The sequence below is a fragment of the Plectropomus leopardus genome, chromosome 5 (assembly GCF_008729295.1).
Source record: "Plectropomus leopardus isolate mb chromosome 5, YSFRI_Pleo_2.0, whole genome shotgun sequence".
Classification (NCBI taxonomy): domain Eukaryota; kingdom Metazoa; phylum Chordata; class Actinopteri; order Perciformes; family Serranidae; genus Plectropomus; species Plectropomus leopardus.
The window spans coordinates 23,499,752-23,514,860 of record NC_056467.1 but is presented as its reverse complement, the minus strand read 5'-3'; the positions used below and the strand labels follow the sequence as shown (position 1 = coordinate 23,514,860).

General features: G+C 40.0%; 1 protein-coding gene across 1 annotated transcript in view; it reads left to right on the top strand.

Annotated features, from left to right (window-relative positions):
* The window catches only part of pitpnm3 (PITPNM family member 3), a 115,653-nt gene that overhangs the window by 95,806 nt on the left and 4,738 nt on the right, over positions 1-15,109 (top strand). Inside the window, exons 13-19 of the mRNA XM_042486649.1 lie at positions 91-239; positions 8,505-8,621; positions 13,698-13,814; positions 13,907-14,055; positions 14,253-14,402; positions 14,623-14,806; positions 14,892-15,020. Of these exons, the coding sequence (XP_042342583.1) occupies positions 91-239; positions 8,505-8,621; positions 13,698-13,814; positions 13,907-14,055; positions 14,253-14,402; positions 14,623-14,806; positions 14,892-15,020 (995 nt within the window). The remainder of the gene's footprint in view (positions 1-90; positions 240-8,504; positions 8,622-13,697; positions 13,815-13,906; positions 14,056-14,252; positions 14,403-14,622; positions 14,807-14,891; positions 15,021-15,109) is intronic.

Below are 15,109 nucleotides of genomic sequence, written 5' to 3'. Positions count from 1 at the left end.
GATGAATTCAGGTTCAGGAGGTTTCACAGCTCTTACGTTGACCTCTGATTTCCACATCTAAGCTTGCATATCTGTGTGTGTGTGTTTCAGTTTCCAGCAGCTGGTGGGGCTCCAAGAGGCTGGATTACGCTTTGTACTGCCCTGATGTGCTGACGGCTTTCCCAACAGTGGCTCTGCCTCACCTTTTTCACGCCTCCTACTGGGAGTCCACAGACGTAGCAGCCTTTGTTCTTCGGCAGGTGAGATGCAGCTAATAGGCAGTTTATACCCCCAGGACGTTTTACAGACTGGGAAAAACATTTTCTCAGTAATTAGTACACAAATACAAAGAATGTATTTATAACTTATCACGCTGAAACCATTAAATGCTTACTCTGTGCTTAATTAGCATACTTCTCAATAACAGTAGGCAACTACTATCATCTTAAAGAAATATTTCACTGATATCAAGAGGATCCTCACATAAAACCAGGCTGTCTCTACAGTAAAAAGACGCAAATGCTTTTGAAACTGGTGCTACATGACTATAGAAAAAGAGGAAAAGAGAAAAAAGGTTGTGGCATTCCCTTTTGCTCAAGAGGTAGAAAACCAAAAACTACAGGAATGCACTGCGTTGTACCAAACTAATAAACGCTTCCACTGGTGAGTGACGTAAGTGAGTAATGCAAACGTCATCCCTGTGACACAATGGCAGCCTGTTTATGACAAACAATCTGGAATCACAGTTAAGCTAAAGCATGTTTGTTAAAACATGTGAGGCGAGAAAAAGGCAACGCAGTAATAGAATCTTGGTTTTACTGTTTGATGTCTGTTTTTCCAGCCTTTGTATTCACTGTGCAGGAAGCAGAATGGTGCCCACTTCCTGCTCACACCCTCGAGCTATCGCAGCTGAACAGGACATGAAAATACATTTCTGAAAACATTTTAGGCAAGAAATAAGCAGTGCAGTAACACAATCTTAATTTATATTTGATCAGCACTGCCTAGTTTTATCATTTGGTCAGATTTCATTCCGAGTTTATGAGAGAGAGAGAGAGAGAGAGAGAGAACAAGAGAGAGGTGGGTAAGTCTTTTTATCCAGCTCTCTACTCTTTTTGTCTCCGTTGGTGGTATGGGTGGCAGGCAATATGAAATGTGGAAATACAGCATTGAGATTGAGCAACAGCCCGAGAGCCAGTGAAACTCAGTGAAACTCAGTGAAAATACTGCTGGATGATGTATTTTTGTCCCTCGGGGCACGAGAGAGGGATATCTAGGTGCTGGTTAGATGGAGCGAAGTTTACCACAGTTCATCTACACATACTGTACTTCCAACATTGTTTTGATACAAAGCTGGTTGAAAATCAGCATTGTATTCCTTCAGGGCCATTAGTCTCTGCTGGCTGGTATCTGGCAACATATGGCACATCCCCAGTGTCTTGTTAAGGCCATAAGTCTGCAAATGCATCTTGTCTTCTTAGATGTAAAAATTGTTGTCTGTTCCAAGCCCGCAACCTCTGGGTTTGTTTGCTTCTTTGCTGTTAGAACTCAATGGCAGCAGCAGGAATCCACTTGCTATCACTGCATCATCCATTTAGCTCTTGCTAAAATGTTTTGAACTGTGTGATTCTATACAGCAGAACAAAATCACCAACAAGAAAGCTGTAGGAGGTCGAAAGTGGAGGCACTAGACAGAGGCGTTAAGTTGGAAACAGTGTTGTCTATTTTTGTTGCTTTAATATAAACTGCTTTCGTTTTAGAAACTTGTGTTGGCATTTGTTGCAGGATAGTGTTACGCTTCATCCTTGGGGGAGTCCTACAAGTTGGACAGCACTTCACCACAAGTCAACTACATAAGACACCTTAAAAACAATAAAATCCACGGGAATTATTTACATAAGACATGCAAACAAGACAATGAAATGTGCAACATGACCAGCTGCCTCCACACCAGAGGCCTGTCTCCTCTGCTGCTGGCACAGGAGCTATTAATTACCTCCTTCTCAGGCCAGGTGCACTTCGCTGAGTGATGCACCTCGTTAGGCAGTGCAGTACACCTGGGAAAAGGGACAACACCACAAGATCACATACAGCAGTGACAACGTAGTGGTGCACGGAGTTGCATAATCTGCACTTGTCTTAACATAAAAAGACAGACTTTTTAGCAATTGTTTATGACATTCGCTCACCATAGCACAGTAACACATAAAGTGGTGTACAAAGTAAGTAAAGCTTTATTTATACAACATTTTTTAAAAACACAGTTACTTAGTGTTTCACTCAAACGAATGAAATGAATCAAGAAACATAAATTACAATATATCTGTTTCAGCTGTTCCCGGGGGCACGGCTCTGCTGCTACATACACATAAGACACGTGAAGGTCATCCATGGAAAGGCTTGCCAATAAAGATGGTGTAGCGACTACAGGATACAAACTAAAAAATTCCAAAAATATGTTCAATAAATGTATCAATGAAAAAGGATCAACTTAATGAAGCATGCAGAAACTTATAATCAAAATAACTGCAGCAAACAAAGAAAGTATGGTCAACAAAAATGCGGCGGCCTGCTCACCCTCTCCCCTATTAACCCAACACAGGTAAAAAGCACATGCTCAGATAGATTATGAATGTCACCTCCCATATCCATGTGACACAATTCTACCAATAATAACCAAAATAATAAATGACAATATCCTTAAATACTAGAAAAAAACATGTAACAATAACAAAATATAAACCATCCCAGGTCTTATTAATCTTACAAAAATTCTCTTCTTTCTAAATTAATTAATTAATTAATTAATTGCTGCTCAAAACAGTTCAAAGATTCAGCAAATCTGATATATGGGGGGGGATTCCAGAGGGTTGGAGCTAAAGAAGCAAATTTGCAAATCAGCTTTTGTTTTGCAACTGGAGCGGGGGATGGATAAAAGCCGAAGATCTGAGGATCTGAGTTGTTGAGAAGAAAAAGGAACAACATCAGAAATGTAACTGGGGCCAAGGTCATGCAGTGCCTCATAGATTATTACGAATTTTACAGAAAGCAAATGGAGTGATGCAAGAACCGTAAAATGTGTGACAGAAGGCTAGTTCTACTTAAGAGCTTGCAGCTGTGTTTTGAACCAATTGTAAACGATTTAGAGCAGCTTGAGGCATGTGCAAACCAAAATAATCTACACAGGAGAAAATGACAGTGTGAATTTATGAGTCAAGATCCTTAGAGCAAAACGTACATGTGATTTTTGCAATGATTCTTACCTTAAGGAAACAGGACTGGGCAAAAACAGGCTAAAAGACCATCACAGGAAAAATTCATGATATAAAAATAAAGTGACAAAATATAAATTTGTTGTGCAAATCTAACCATAATAAAAATTCAGTTAATGGAAGCAAGTTTTGGTTTACTAAAAGGGGTCCCAGGATTGACCCTTGATGATCTCCACATGTCAGTTTAGTTTGTTCTGATAAACAATTGCTTGTAGGTGACATCGGACCAATTAATGGCCACCAGAAAGTCCAAACCAGTACTGCTACTCTTGTTCTTTAACATAAGTCATGTTTTAGATGCTGCTTCCTGACGGACTTTTCAGGTTTGGGCAGTGAAATGTGACTCAGCAATGTTTTTAATGTCGTTACTTGTGCAACAGCTGTTTCCATTTAATAATTTCTTCTTGCCTCACAAACAACACAGCATACATGATGCTGCTTAGCTGCTCAAAGGCTCCTTCTGCACTGATGAAACCCTGAATATATTGTAACCAGAAGTCTGGCTGCAAGCCAGGAATGTCATTAACACCCCTTTATGGCATCTAACTGTGGACAGAGCCAGCTATGTTTATGGAGACTTACCCAAATATTTTAACTACAAATATTGTTTCAAGACATCTTACAGTATGTTGAGCTACAGTGCTGAGTCACAACATGTTGATCTATGGTTCAGAGGACACAACATGATTTAAATCAGTGATTCCTAACCTTTTTCCATAAGGGACATTAACTGTAGGACGTTTGTTAAAAACAAGCAATTTGGATTAAGTTGGTTTTTTTGTTGTTTTTTTTTTTTTTTTTACAAATTTAGTGTTCTCACCCTACTGCTTGGTCATTGTCCTATTAGCTCTTTGGTTATTTTCACTGCAGGATGAGGCTGTTTGGCAGATTAAAGACTGTATGTATAGATTGTGTTCAGGTCTTCACTGTGCCCTTATCCTGTGAGATTTTATCTATATGAGACTTTATATCTTGAATGATTATCTAACCTCTGATAATATAAATTCAATTTAGTCCTCTTTACAGAAACAAATGAAAATCCTAGCTAAAAGCCATCCCCCAATTAAGCTTTGGTGAGCCCTAGTGGGGACCAGGACCCTCAGTTGGGAACTAGTGATATAAAGGCACATTTTTACTTTGATTTAGCCTTTACGAGTGATCGTCAAGATTATGTGGACTGTGCGGTGCTCTGCAAAACCAAGGAAAGATCACTATCAACAGTCTGCACACTTAATCTTGTGTGTAGATGTTTAGGATTCATCTCACACCTCACAGCTAAGCCTCAGACATGTGGGAGCCATTTATCCAACATTTTTTATTATATAACAGATCAAACCAGGATTTTGTGATTTCCGGTTGGTCTATATGTAAATGTAAAAGGGCATGACTAGAATCTGCAAGATTCAGGAATTAAATGTGTGTGCCATGTCTTTTTATGATTTTAAAGGTCTGCAAGTGCTTTCTCACCTGTCCAGCCATTTTCATGTCTCTATCATCGACTCTCTTTTGTCATATGGACCCAACCTTTGATCAGAAGAGTCATACAGTATCGCGTATAGTGCGTATAGATATCTCTCTAAGTGGGAATTTAACTTTTATCTGTGACCATGTTACCATCTACTGAGCTGCTCATGAAAATCATCACATGATTACATTCATGTTTAGTGTGTATTAGGGCACCTGTGGTAAAAACAAGCGGGTTCCTTAATACTCAGACACCGACAAAGAGCAGGACAAAAAGAATAAATAAATAATACAAGTGTATGTCACGTCATGTCCTGTTAAAAGCTCCTGGAAACACCGGCAGTCTTTCAACTTGATCATTAGAAAGCAAAGCTCCCAGAGAGGAAAAAAAAGAGATTTTTTTCATCCTTCCACTGTCTGCCGCAGCACGTCTTCTTGTTGGAAAACGTGAGGGGAATAAGGACAGCACATCAGAGGAAAGGAGTGCTATTGACACCATCAGGAAGCTAATAAACCTAAAGATCATTATTTTGGTTCAGTGGTTTTCAACTCCACTCGATACCGAATCATATTAAGGGATCATCATGAAATTTAAGGGCTGTATAGAAAATAATTTGTTAAAGCTGAATGATGTACGAGTCTCACAGTTCAAGCTCAATTTTGTGTATTTTTTTTATTCACATACTACTTGTGTGCTTGTGTGTTTTTGGGTGGGTGTGTGTGTGTTTAGGGGCGGGGGGGGGGGGGGGGGGGGGTATTGGGTATATTGTAAGAAGCACTTTGTGTTACAGTTCATTTTTATGCATTTTGGTTACAAAAATTAAGACTGATTGATTGATTGATTGATCGATCAATTGAATAAGTAGAAGACTTCCAGTGTTATAAAACATGGAGTCTTTCTACAACCAAAAGTCAGTAATTAAATGCATCGCTTCTTTCAAGTAGGGTAGCTGTATTCGAGTACTCCAAATCACCCCTTTGCTCTTAATCTGCTCTCCTCACAAGAGCTTTTAATTTCAGTAATGATATATGATCCCTAAATGTAACTGTTGCCTGCACCTTTTTTCAAAAACTGCTCACCCAAACCACTTCCTTGGATACATAGGTCTGATTTTCAAGACCTGCTCCCAAACCATTGCGTCAAAATCTGTTTGCTAGACAACATGCGTTTCCCCCTTCCTAAGCCTTACCCAAACTATTGTCTTGGCCCTAATCACTGAGGGGGGTGCTACGCTATAATAACCAAATAATTCAGTTAAATAGGTAGATTAGCAAATTTAAGGTGATCCTTTTGGGACGTTTCATACATGTGAAATTAAAATGATATATTTTAAAATGAAGCTAATTCAGGAATTACATTTTTAATTGATTTAATTGGTGTGCTTATGGTCATAACATTAAGCAGCACATTTTTACAGCTAACATGCCTGTCAGTAGCGTACCTCATTGAAGCTGCCTTAATATTCCAGCTGGCCAAGAAGACAGAGCCGACGCACAAAGTCAGTAATCAGAGGATTTAAATATTAAAAAATTTAGTGAAATCAAATTATTGTTCTCATTTTATGTCAATAAAACTATCATTAAACACCCACAATCCAACCTGCATGCTCTTTGTTTCACCCAGAACCAAACCCAAGAATAATAAGACAAATACCACCCTTAAAACACCTGTTTTGCGGGTCACCTGCTGGTTACCTCCAGCAGGACTACAGTCCTGAGCAGTACACCTGCCAAGTAATGACTTAAGAAATATTGATTTACTGATACATACTGATAATGAAGATATATATATATATATATATATATATATATATATATATATATATATATATATATATATATATATATATCAACACACTAGTACCAGCTGCGCTTTCTCACTCTTTCTTATTGTTGATATTTCAACAATAATTCTGCTGTTCTCAAAGCCATGCCTACCAACACATAGCTGCATCCTGTAGCAACGCTAGAGTATGTTGTACGCACCAAAAAATCATTCTAAAATGTTAGTCTAAAAAGTCTCATTCTAAAAAGTCTCTTCCTCCGTCGGTTCTTAAATGTACTGGAGGAAGGGACAGAGAGCAAGCTCTATCCAGCATGCCCTTTGGCATTGTAACAATTCAGGCTATTCTCATTTACTGCATTTACTGCACTAAATTTCCTTCCGGGGATCAATAAAGTCGTCTAAGTCTAAGTATGTATACCTACGAAAAGTGATGCACCACAATTTGTATGTATCCCACATAATCATAAGCCAGTGTGTAGTTTGTGTGTAACCCACGTAATCGTGAAGGCTGTAATCACATGATCAATATGCTGGAAGTAAAGAAGGAAGGAGTGTAAAGAGCAGAAGTCTGTGGTACAAGGCAGGAAGGGGTGGTAGAGGGGTCAAACAAACACAGGACTTTTACCCAGAAGACCAGTGTTTGTGTCCTGTTTGAAACCAAATTAACTTTTTATGTTTCTTCTCCCAAACCTAACCTGTGAAACTGCACTTGCCTAAACTTAACCTCCATAAATTTGTTTACTTTAACTTAACCTCTGTAACTCTACTTGCCTAAACCTAGGCGATGGTACTTTATACTAAGGGTCAGATCCACAATGAATGGATTGCACCAGCTAGTAGCACCATGACTTGCACAGAATTAGCAGCGCCAATCTGCCCTGTTTTAGCACCCTATCCACAAAAGAATCTGCTCTAATTATATGCCGGTGCTAACACGGCCACAAAGTTTGGCAGCTGAGTGCAATTTGCCCTCCTTTTGCATTTAATTGAAAAAGCAGATCTTTTTCCAGTGTTTCAGGCTTTTCTCCATATATCAGAACACAGATTGGTACTTGATGGAAACTGCAGAGAGCACAAAATTTTGCAGAAAGCATCAGTTTTGTTTGTTGTCCACAGTTGGCTGTTTGTTGCAGCTTGCTCCATCATCTCACAGCAGCTGACACCATACATGTGTCCCCAAAATTAGCACAAAGGCCCTTTACTTTTTTTTTTACGCACGATGCCATGGTTGCTTCATTAAGAGGATCGGACAGGATTTGATGGTAATTAATTATGCCTGCTTTATACACAAGTCTCAATGGCATTAAATAGCACCTCTGTAACTGCCTGTGGCCATTAGCGCTGGTCATTGTGAATTAGAGGATATTTGCAATGAGGCTTATTTGCATAGGAAGGGGCAATATGCGCCCAATGTTTGAATATTACCTAATTTACATAAATGCAAATGGGATAAGGCACACCCAGGACGCTATTTGCTTGGCAGTGCGGTTTATATTTCACCCTTTGTGTGTGGGTTGTGGATTGCACACTATATTTTTCTATTATTTGCACACGTTTAGTTGCCACAAAAGCAGCACAGTCCTTCTGTGAATGAGGCCTTGAGTACTGAACTTCACGTCAGCTGCATAATGTAATGACGCCATTCATGGGGTGCTAATTTGTCATATATCATATTAACTGTTGTATGAGAATAAGTTGAACAGTTAATAGGGGTCATTACACTACACAGTGTCTACATGACGCACATACCAAGAAATATGCACCGATCTCAAAATCTCACACTCAACACTGAAAATGGAAATACAGCTGCCAAGTATGAAGAGCCTCAACCTTATTGAGAAAACTGAAGGAAAGACAGACACAGACTCCTTCCATTATAGTTAGATATTATCATTATTAACTGCATCAATGTGCAGGAGGTGCGTAGGTGAGACTAGGATGTGTTGTCAAATGCTTTGTGTGTGGAAGTGCCTGCTTTGACATGCTCATGTGTTTATCGACAGCTCATGCGATGTGACTGTGTGAAGACTCAGGAAGCAGACAATCTGGATTCTGCTCCGTTCTCGCCCTCCAGCCCGAGAGAGAAATGGCTCAGAAGGAGGACACATGTCAAACTGAGGGTAATGAATTATTTGGCGGTTTATTTTGTATAAATAAACTTTTGCCCTAGTTTACTTTGCTGACAGAACTGTGGATTTATGGCTATGCAGTTAACTTTTCAAAGCTCCTATTCAAACTTTATGGGAACAAATTCATGAATATTTTAACAAAGCACTTTGGCTTGGACTCCAGGTATTACACAACCTGCAATATTGTCTCCAAGGTGTCTTTCATTCTCTGAAACACACTCACCCACACACACACACACACACACACACACACACACACACACACACACACACACACAAAGAGCAGATACCGTTTTTCTGCAATGGTTTTGCATTCATTCAAAAGGAGAATGCAGTTATCTCTAACTGCTTATGTCTTAGAGCTTTAGCGCTGTGGACTGTGTGAACAATCCGTGACCTGAAAACTTTAAATACTCCCACACTTTCACCTTGAGGCACTGAAGCCGGCAGACACACACAATTACTTGATGCCTCTGAGCCATGCAGAGTGGAACAATCAAGGTCACATCGCCATCCACCGAGTGCTCCTTTTATCCGCCATTAACTAAACACAAGATTTAGTGACTGCTTGCTTTTCTTGAGGCTATAAATAGAACTGTGTAACCAGAGCACTGTGGAAACACATCTATTTTTGAGTCTGTGAAGGTTTTTCTGTGTCATCTCGTTTATGCCTTGCCTTGGCCCAGTGATGTGTTTCTGATGTAAGTGCTCAAAAGAGAACTGCTCTGAGAAAGTTGCCTTGTCCTGAATGCCATTCAGTGTGCTGAGATTGAAAGCCGCTCTGTGTTGAATCTTCTGCAGAGTGATACTATTCGGAGAGACTTGGCATCTATATCTTATCTTCCTCAACTTGTTAAGAGGTCCCAGCTGGAGAGGGCCCACGAGTGTGGCTGCTGTTTCTTGTACACACTGCTCTTTTTCATCTCTTCAACACTTTTCCTGTGATACTTAGGGGCATACAGTTTTCACATATGATCACACAGTGAGTGGCGAGTAAACTGTGTTTGGGAGATTTATCTAGATATTAAACACTGTCAGGCCTCCTCATGTCACACAGTAGCTGTTCCATCCATCCATTTTCAATTGCTTATCCGGGGCTGGGTCGTAGGGGCAGCAGGCTGAGTGTGACGGTGTGTATACACCGTGTGTGTGAGGTGGACCCAAGAGCAGACACAGACAGGTTTGGGGTGAACAAACAAAGGGTTTAATGAATATGAGAAAGGGAGGTGAGGAATGGCGGTCCAGGGTGGAAGGGATTGGTGAGGCAAAGGGTAATGGGTGAGGTTGGTGAAGCAGAGGGTGGTAAGCAGGATCATTAAACAAAAGTTAAAAATTCAGTTCAGTAATAACAGCCATTTTCTCAAAGACAAAGCAGTTGTTTTTTTTTTTTTGCTAGTCACACATAATAAGCTAAAACTCGTTTACACTGCAGTAACAAGCTTAGCGGCTAATGGATTTGTCTTCATAGCTTAACATATTACATGTGTTATCTATACTGTTTCTCATTCACCATTGGTTCAAGTCGTTGCATCGGTCAACAGAAGTGCACGGTTGAATTTCAGCCTGCATGCACTTGCTTTATCTCATAACAGCACTGTTTACATATGGCATGTGCTCTGTCTGTGGAACCATATTTTCTCCAAGATTCAAAATATTTCCACAGTGCTGATTTTTCATGAGTAAAGAAAGTTGTCCTTCACTTTTTCTTTGGCCGCTTGCCATTTTCTGCCCAGCGCTGTTTGGCGGTGAATTACAAAATAATGGCGCATCCAGATGATAATAGCGATCAGTATTTTCACTTTGCATCAATGGTATTGGAATGTCATCATTGATTTGTTCATCAATTAAGATCATTACACCCCTAGCAGCTGTAATGTACTGTATTTTATGCTGTGTGTGCACGCCCAGGTGTGCATTTATGGCCTGCTGACTCTGCATGCTCGCCATCACTAGATGAGTGAGTAAGACCTCGTGCTGGCAAATAATTCATTGTTGACAAAGTTAATGCAGGATAACAGCTGGAAATGTTGAACTTCCTTGTTAGGTGTCACATCCTTTGGATCAATTATCATTAGCTGATGTGGTGAAACAGTAAAACACGACAACAAAATGTTTGATCACATCAGCACTTAGCAATATTTATAATGTGCAGATGCTCCATTACGTTTTGGTGAGTGCTATCAACAAACAGGAGTGCTTTTGTAACAAACAAAATTTGAACACACTCTCGCGCTCTCGATAAAATCACTGTAACAGACGAAATCAACAAATGGCATGTATTGCTGTTGCTTATTACTCATGAAGTTCTGTTATAGCCTGTTTTTAAAAGCTGTGATTTTGTATTTGATATTTTAAAACTTAACATTTTGTCAGCTCCTTTCAAACATAAGCTTGCGGAGGAAATTATGTAAACACTTTCAGAGTTGCCCTACTGTTTGGAAGAAAAGCAGGGTGTTGAAAAAGGGAATTTTTGCCAAGGAAAATCCTCCAGGATAAAGTGAATGTTACAGAAATGGCAGAAGAGTGTGTAGGAGAATTTCTATTTCTGTCATGGTGGCCCACAACAGAGTGTGAGAATTCTACATTAGTTTGCTTCTAATATACTATTAAAATGCAACTATCTCAGCAAGAAGAGATTTAGGGATTAGTGTTTTCTCCGCTGGCTCACTTGGAGGTATGCGGTGAATGTGGGGAAAAGAACAAGACAAGGAAGCTTAATATACAGAGGTAACAGTCTTTTCTGGAAGGTTCCATAGTGCGTATCTCAGAGACATTTGGAAGAACATTGAAATCTGTAAATGCAACACATCAGAGCAGGGGAGGCTTCAGCCAGTGCTGTATGGTGTAAGGGCTGTGAAAACAGGTCATGCAAGGACAAACACCAGCTGTGATTTTTAATGGAGCCTCAGCGTGGTTTGGGCAGGCACAGAGGAACTGTCATAGCCGAATGTTTGACACACTGTCTAATAATTTACATCCATATTTTAGGTGGTCTGTAACACTCATCACTTGCCTGGACTCTTCCTCTGATACATTTACTTCTATTTGAATTATGAATGCTCCTTTAGACCATTTATTGACTGAAATATTGCCACTATGAGGCAGCTGAAACAAGCTATAAACCCAACATTCACATATCATTGCTTTTAAGTTGATGTGGTTTACTTGTTAGGACCAAGAAATATTAAAAAAAGGAAAGGTCATGAGTCAGCGACAGCATTCGAAGAGCCAGACTAAGCTGTCAGTCCTGGAATCATTGGAGCAAAAATGCCAAATAACACTATAATCCTTCATATCCTTGTTGTTTCAACTTTGACTGAAAAATCCTTCCACCAGAATAAAAAACACACATTAAATAATGCTTGATGTTTTATATCTACATTTGCACATTCATTATCCTGGTCCTTTTGTTTATGTATCATTTGTGATCATTTTTTATTGTTTGTATAGCAGCAGGGGTGAAAGAAAATAAAAGTAGTTGAAAGAAAATAATATTTGCATAACACTCATATATGTGCAATAATTAAACAAAAAAACAAAGCAAAACAAGAAACAATAAACAACAGCAAATATACACCCAACCCATCATAAACCAAGAGCATTCTTGTTGGATGCTTTTCTGTATGTATCATGATGTAACGCTGTCTTAGACCAAACAGGGGCTGGAGATGCAGCTGCTGAATAGAGCTATGATCTAAGTGGAGGCCAATAACAAGGTAAACAAATGCGCACATGTAGATAAAAGACATAAGTAAGCATCAAGTAATTGTTTTTCCTTCTAACGGAAGGATTTTTTAGTCAAAGTTTAAACAACAAAGATGTGATGGATTATGGTGTCATTTGCTGTGCTCGCCATATTGCGTCCAATAGCACCGACACTAAAGTCTGGCTCACTAACCCATGACTTTCCTCCTGAATTGTATATGGAACAACATAAGCGTCTGTTTGCAGTTGTTATTCACGTTCGTCTCAGTTCTTTTTTCCTCTCCATGAACTCCTCAGGGAAACATCTTGCTTTAGCGGCTGAATCCCTCGCTATGTTTAAGTCAGTAACTTTGTCTGTCTGTGTTTTGCTGCTACTGTAGCTAGGGAGTAGAGGGTATTTTTTCAATGAATACGCTGCCTGCTGTGTCTGATAACATAAGATAAGATATGCTTTAATGTCCCCGAAGGGAGATTTGTTCTTGACTCGGTCCTGCAGTTTGGCAGAAGATAAAATCACACTTACAGTGCTAGAAACAATGCTGATTAGAGCAGCAAGAGGGAAGCAGAACCATACAGTTTTGCTCCCTAGAGCCGAGAGGAACTGCAGAGTCTGGTTTATCACTGAAGCGATCTGTTACACATTACACAATCAGTAGATCTATTGTTCATGTTAACACATCAGTTGTAGCATATTTAAATATGTGTTCATGTTCATCAAACGTGTATCTCCGGCTTTTCTGAGTTGGTTTGTGAGCTCACAGACAGTCTGTACAATGCTGTGTTCACATGGAATCAGGGAGACAATAAACAGTAAACTGGATATCATTTTAGACAAAAGCAGGACTGTAAAATTAGGTCATGCCAGCAGAAAATACTGAAAATAGAAATTCTTAAAGTTTTTGCTGTAATTCGCATCAGAATTTATAACTGGATGTCACGTAGCCCCTTCACACAAGGAGAAAACACTGATGATCTGGACTATTACCCAAAAAATACATAAAACATTATTTAATGTATTTTATTCCATTCTTTGTAAACAATACGTCATCGCCGTCACAACATGTCTGTCTGTTTGTTTTTCCTGTGCCATTCAGAGGCTGTTTCTGTCGGTCGTCTGCCTGACATCATGTGAACACAGTAGAAAGTCTTCTCACGTGTGACAATGGAAGTTAGTTCTTGACTGTGGGATCTTAATGTGTCAATAAACTAAATATGTATACTTTTCAGAGCTTTATCTCACAGTCTTACAAAGTGAACACTCAGATTTGTGTTAGAGCTTTACATTAGCAGCAATCAAAGATTAAAATCCTGACCTGAATGTTGATGACTAAACTGTGTTTTGTGATCTTTCTTGTTCTATAGAACGTCACTTCCAATCACAGGGTGAACGACATCATTGCCACCGAGGACGGGCTTCAAACTCTGGTTGGTCGCTTCATGTATGGCCCCTTGGACATGGTCACTCTGACTGGAGAAAAGGTGAAAAGCAGCAACGTGATTGGTTATTCCAACAATACACACTGAAATCTTAGTATGATCTTTAACCTGCTGACCCACCCTGCTCCTCTTAGGTGGACATCCTGCTAATGACACAACCACAGTCTGGCCGCTGGGTGCACTTTGACACAGAGGTGACCAACAGCAGTGGCAGAGTCACATATACCATACCCAAGAGCAAGAAGCTCGGGCTGGGGGTCTATCCCATTAAAATGGTGGTCAAGTAAGCATCCATGCCCTTTACAGAGTGCTGCATGATCAAATAAGATGCATAGAAAACAGAAAGAGTTTTTAAATTAAGTCCTGTATTTTTGCACTGTATCAGCGTTCATGCTTCTGGCTAGTGAGTGGAGTACAGAGGGCCTTGAAGGGAGTAACAACCATGTAGCAAATGCAGTTTCTCTCTTTTTTTCTCCCAAGGGGCGATCAAACAAGTGCAGAGGCCTACCTGACTGTGTTGCCACGGGGCATGGAGTGTGTGGTCTTCAGCATCGATGGTTCTTTTGCAGCTAGCGTTTCAATCATGGGCAGCGACCCCAAGGTCCGCCCCGGAGCTGTGGATGTCGTCAGGTAACTGGTAACAGCCTCTGTGTGTGTGAGAGCGCCTCTGTGCAGATAAAAAATTCTTCTCTCCAAAGGTCGACATAAACGCTCAGAAGGACATACGTTTCAAAGCTGAATGGTATGCTTGTGTGCACAGTGGGCTTTTTAAGCATTTAAGCATGTCCTCTCCATTTTGATCAAAATGAATTGTATTGTAATGTATTTGATGTTATGTATTCACGTGCAGGCATTGGCAGGACCTGGGATATCTGATCATTTACATCACAGGCCGCCCTGACATGCAGAAGCAGCGTGTGGTATCCTGGCTCTCGCAGCACAATTTTCCCCATGGGATGATCTTCTTTTCTGAAGGCCTGGTTCATGATCCCCTGCGGCAAAAGACCATCTTCCTCAAGAACCTCATACAAGATGTACATTACTGAGATATACCATTGTTCAGACATTAGTCCAGCAGTTAATCTTTCATCTCTGACTGATTATTCCCTCTCTCCCTAGTGTCACATTAAGATCAACTCTGCTTATGGCTCCATGAAGGACATCTCTGTTTACAACATGCTTGGCCTCTGCCCCTCACAGATTTATATTGTTGGCAGACCTTCGAAGAAATACCAAAATCAGTGCCAGGTACTTCGACTTTCATTTGTGTCTTTTACTTCTTTCTTCAGAAGCAGTTCATGGTGTCTGTCTCCCCATTTCACTTGAAAGGTTTTTCT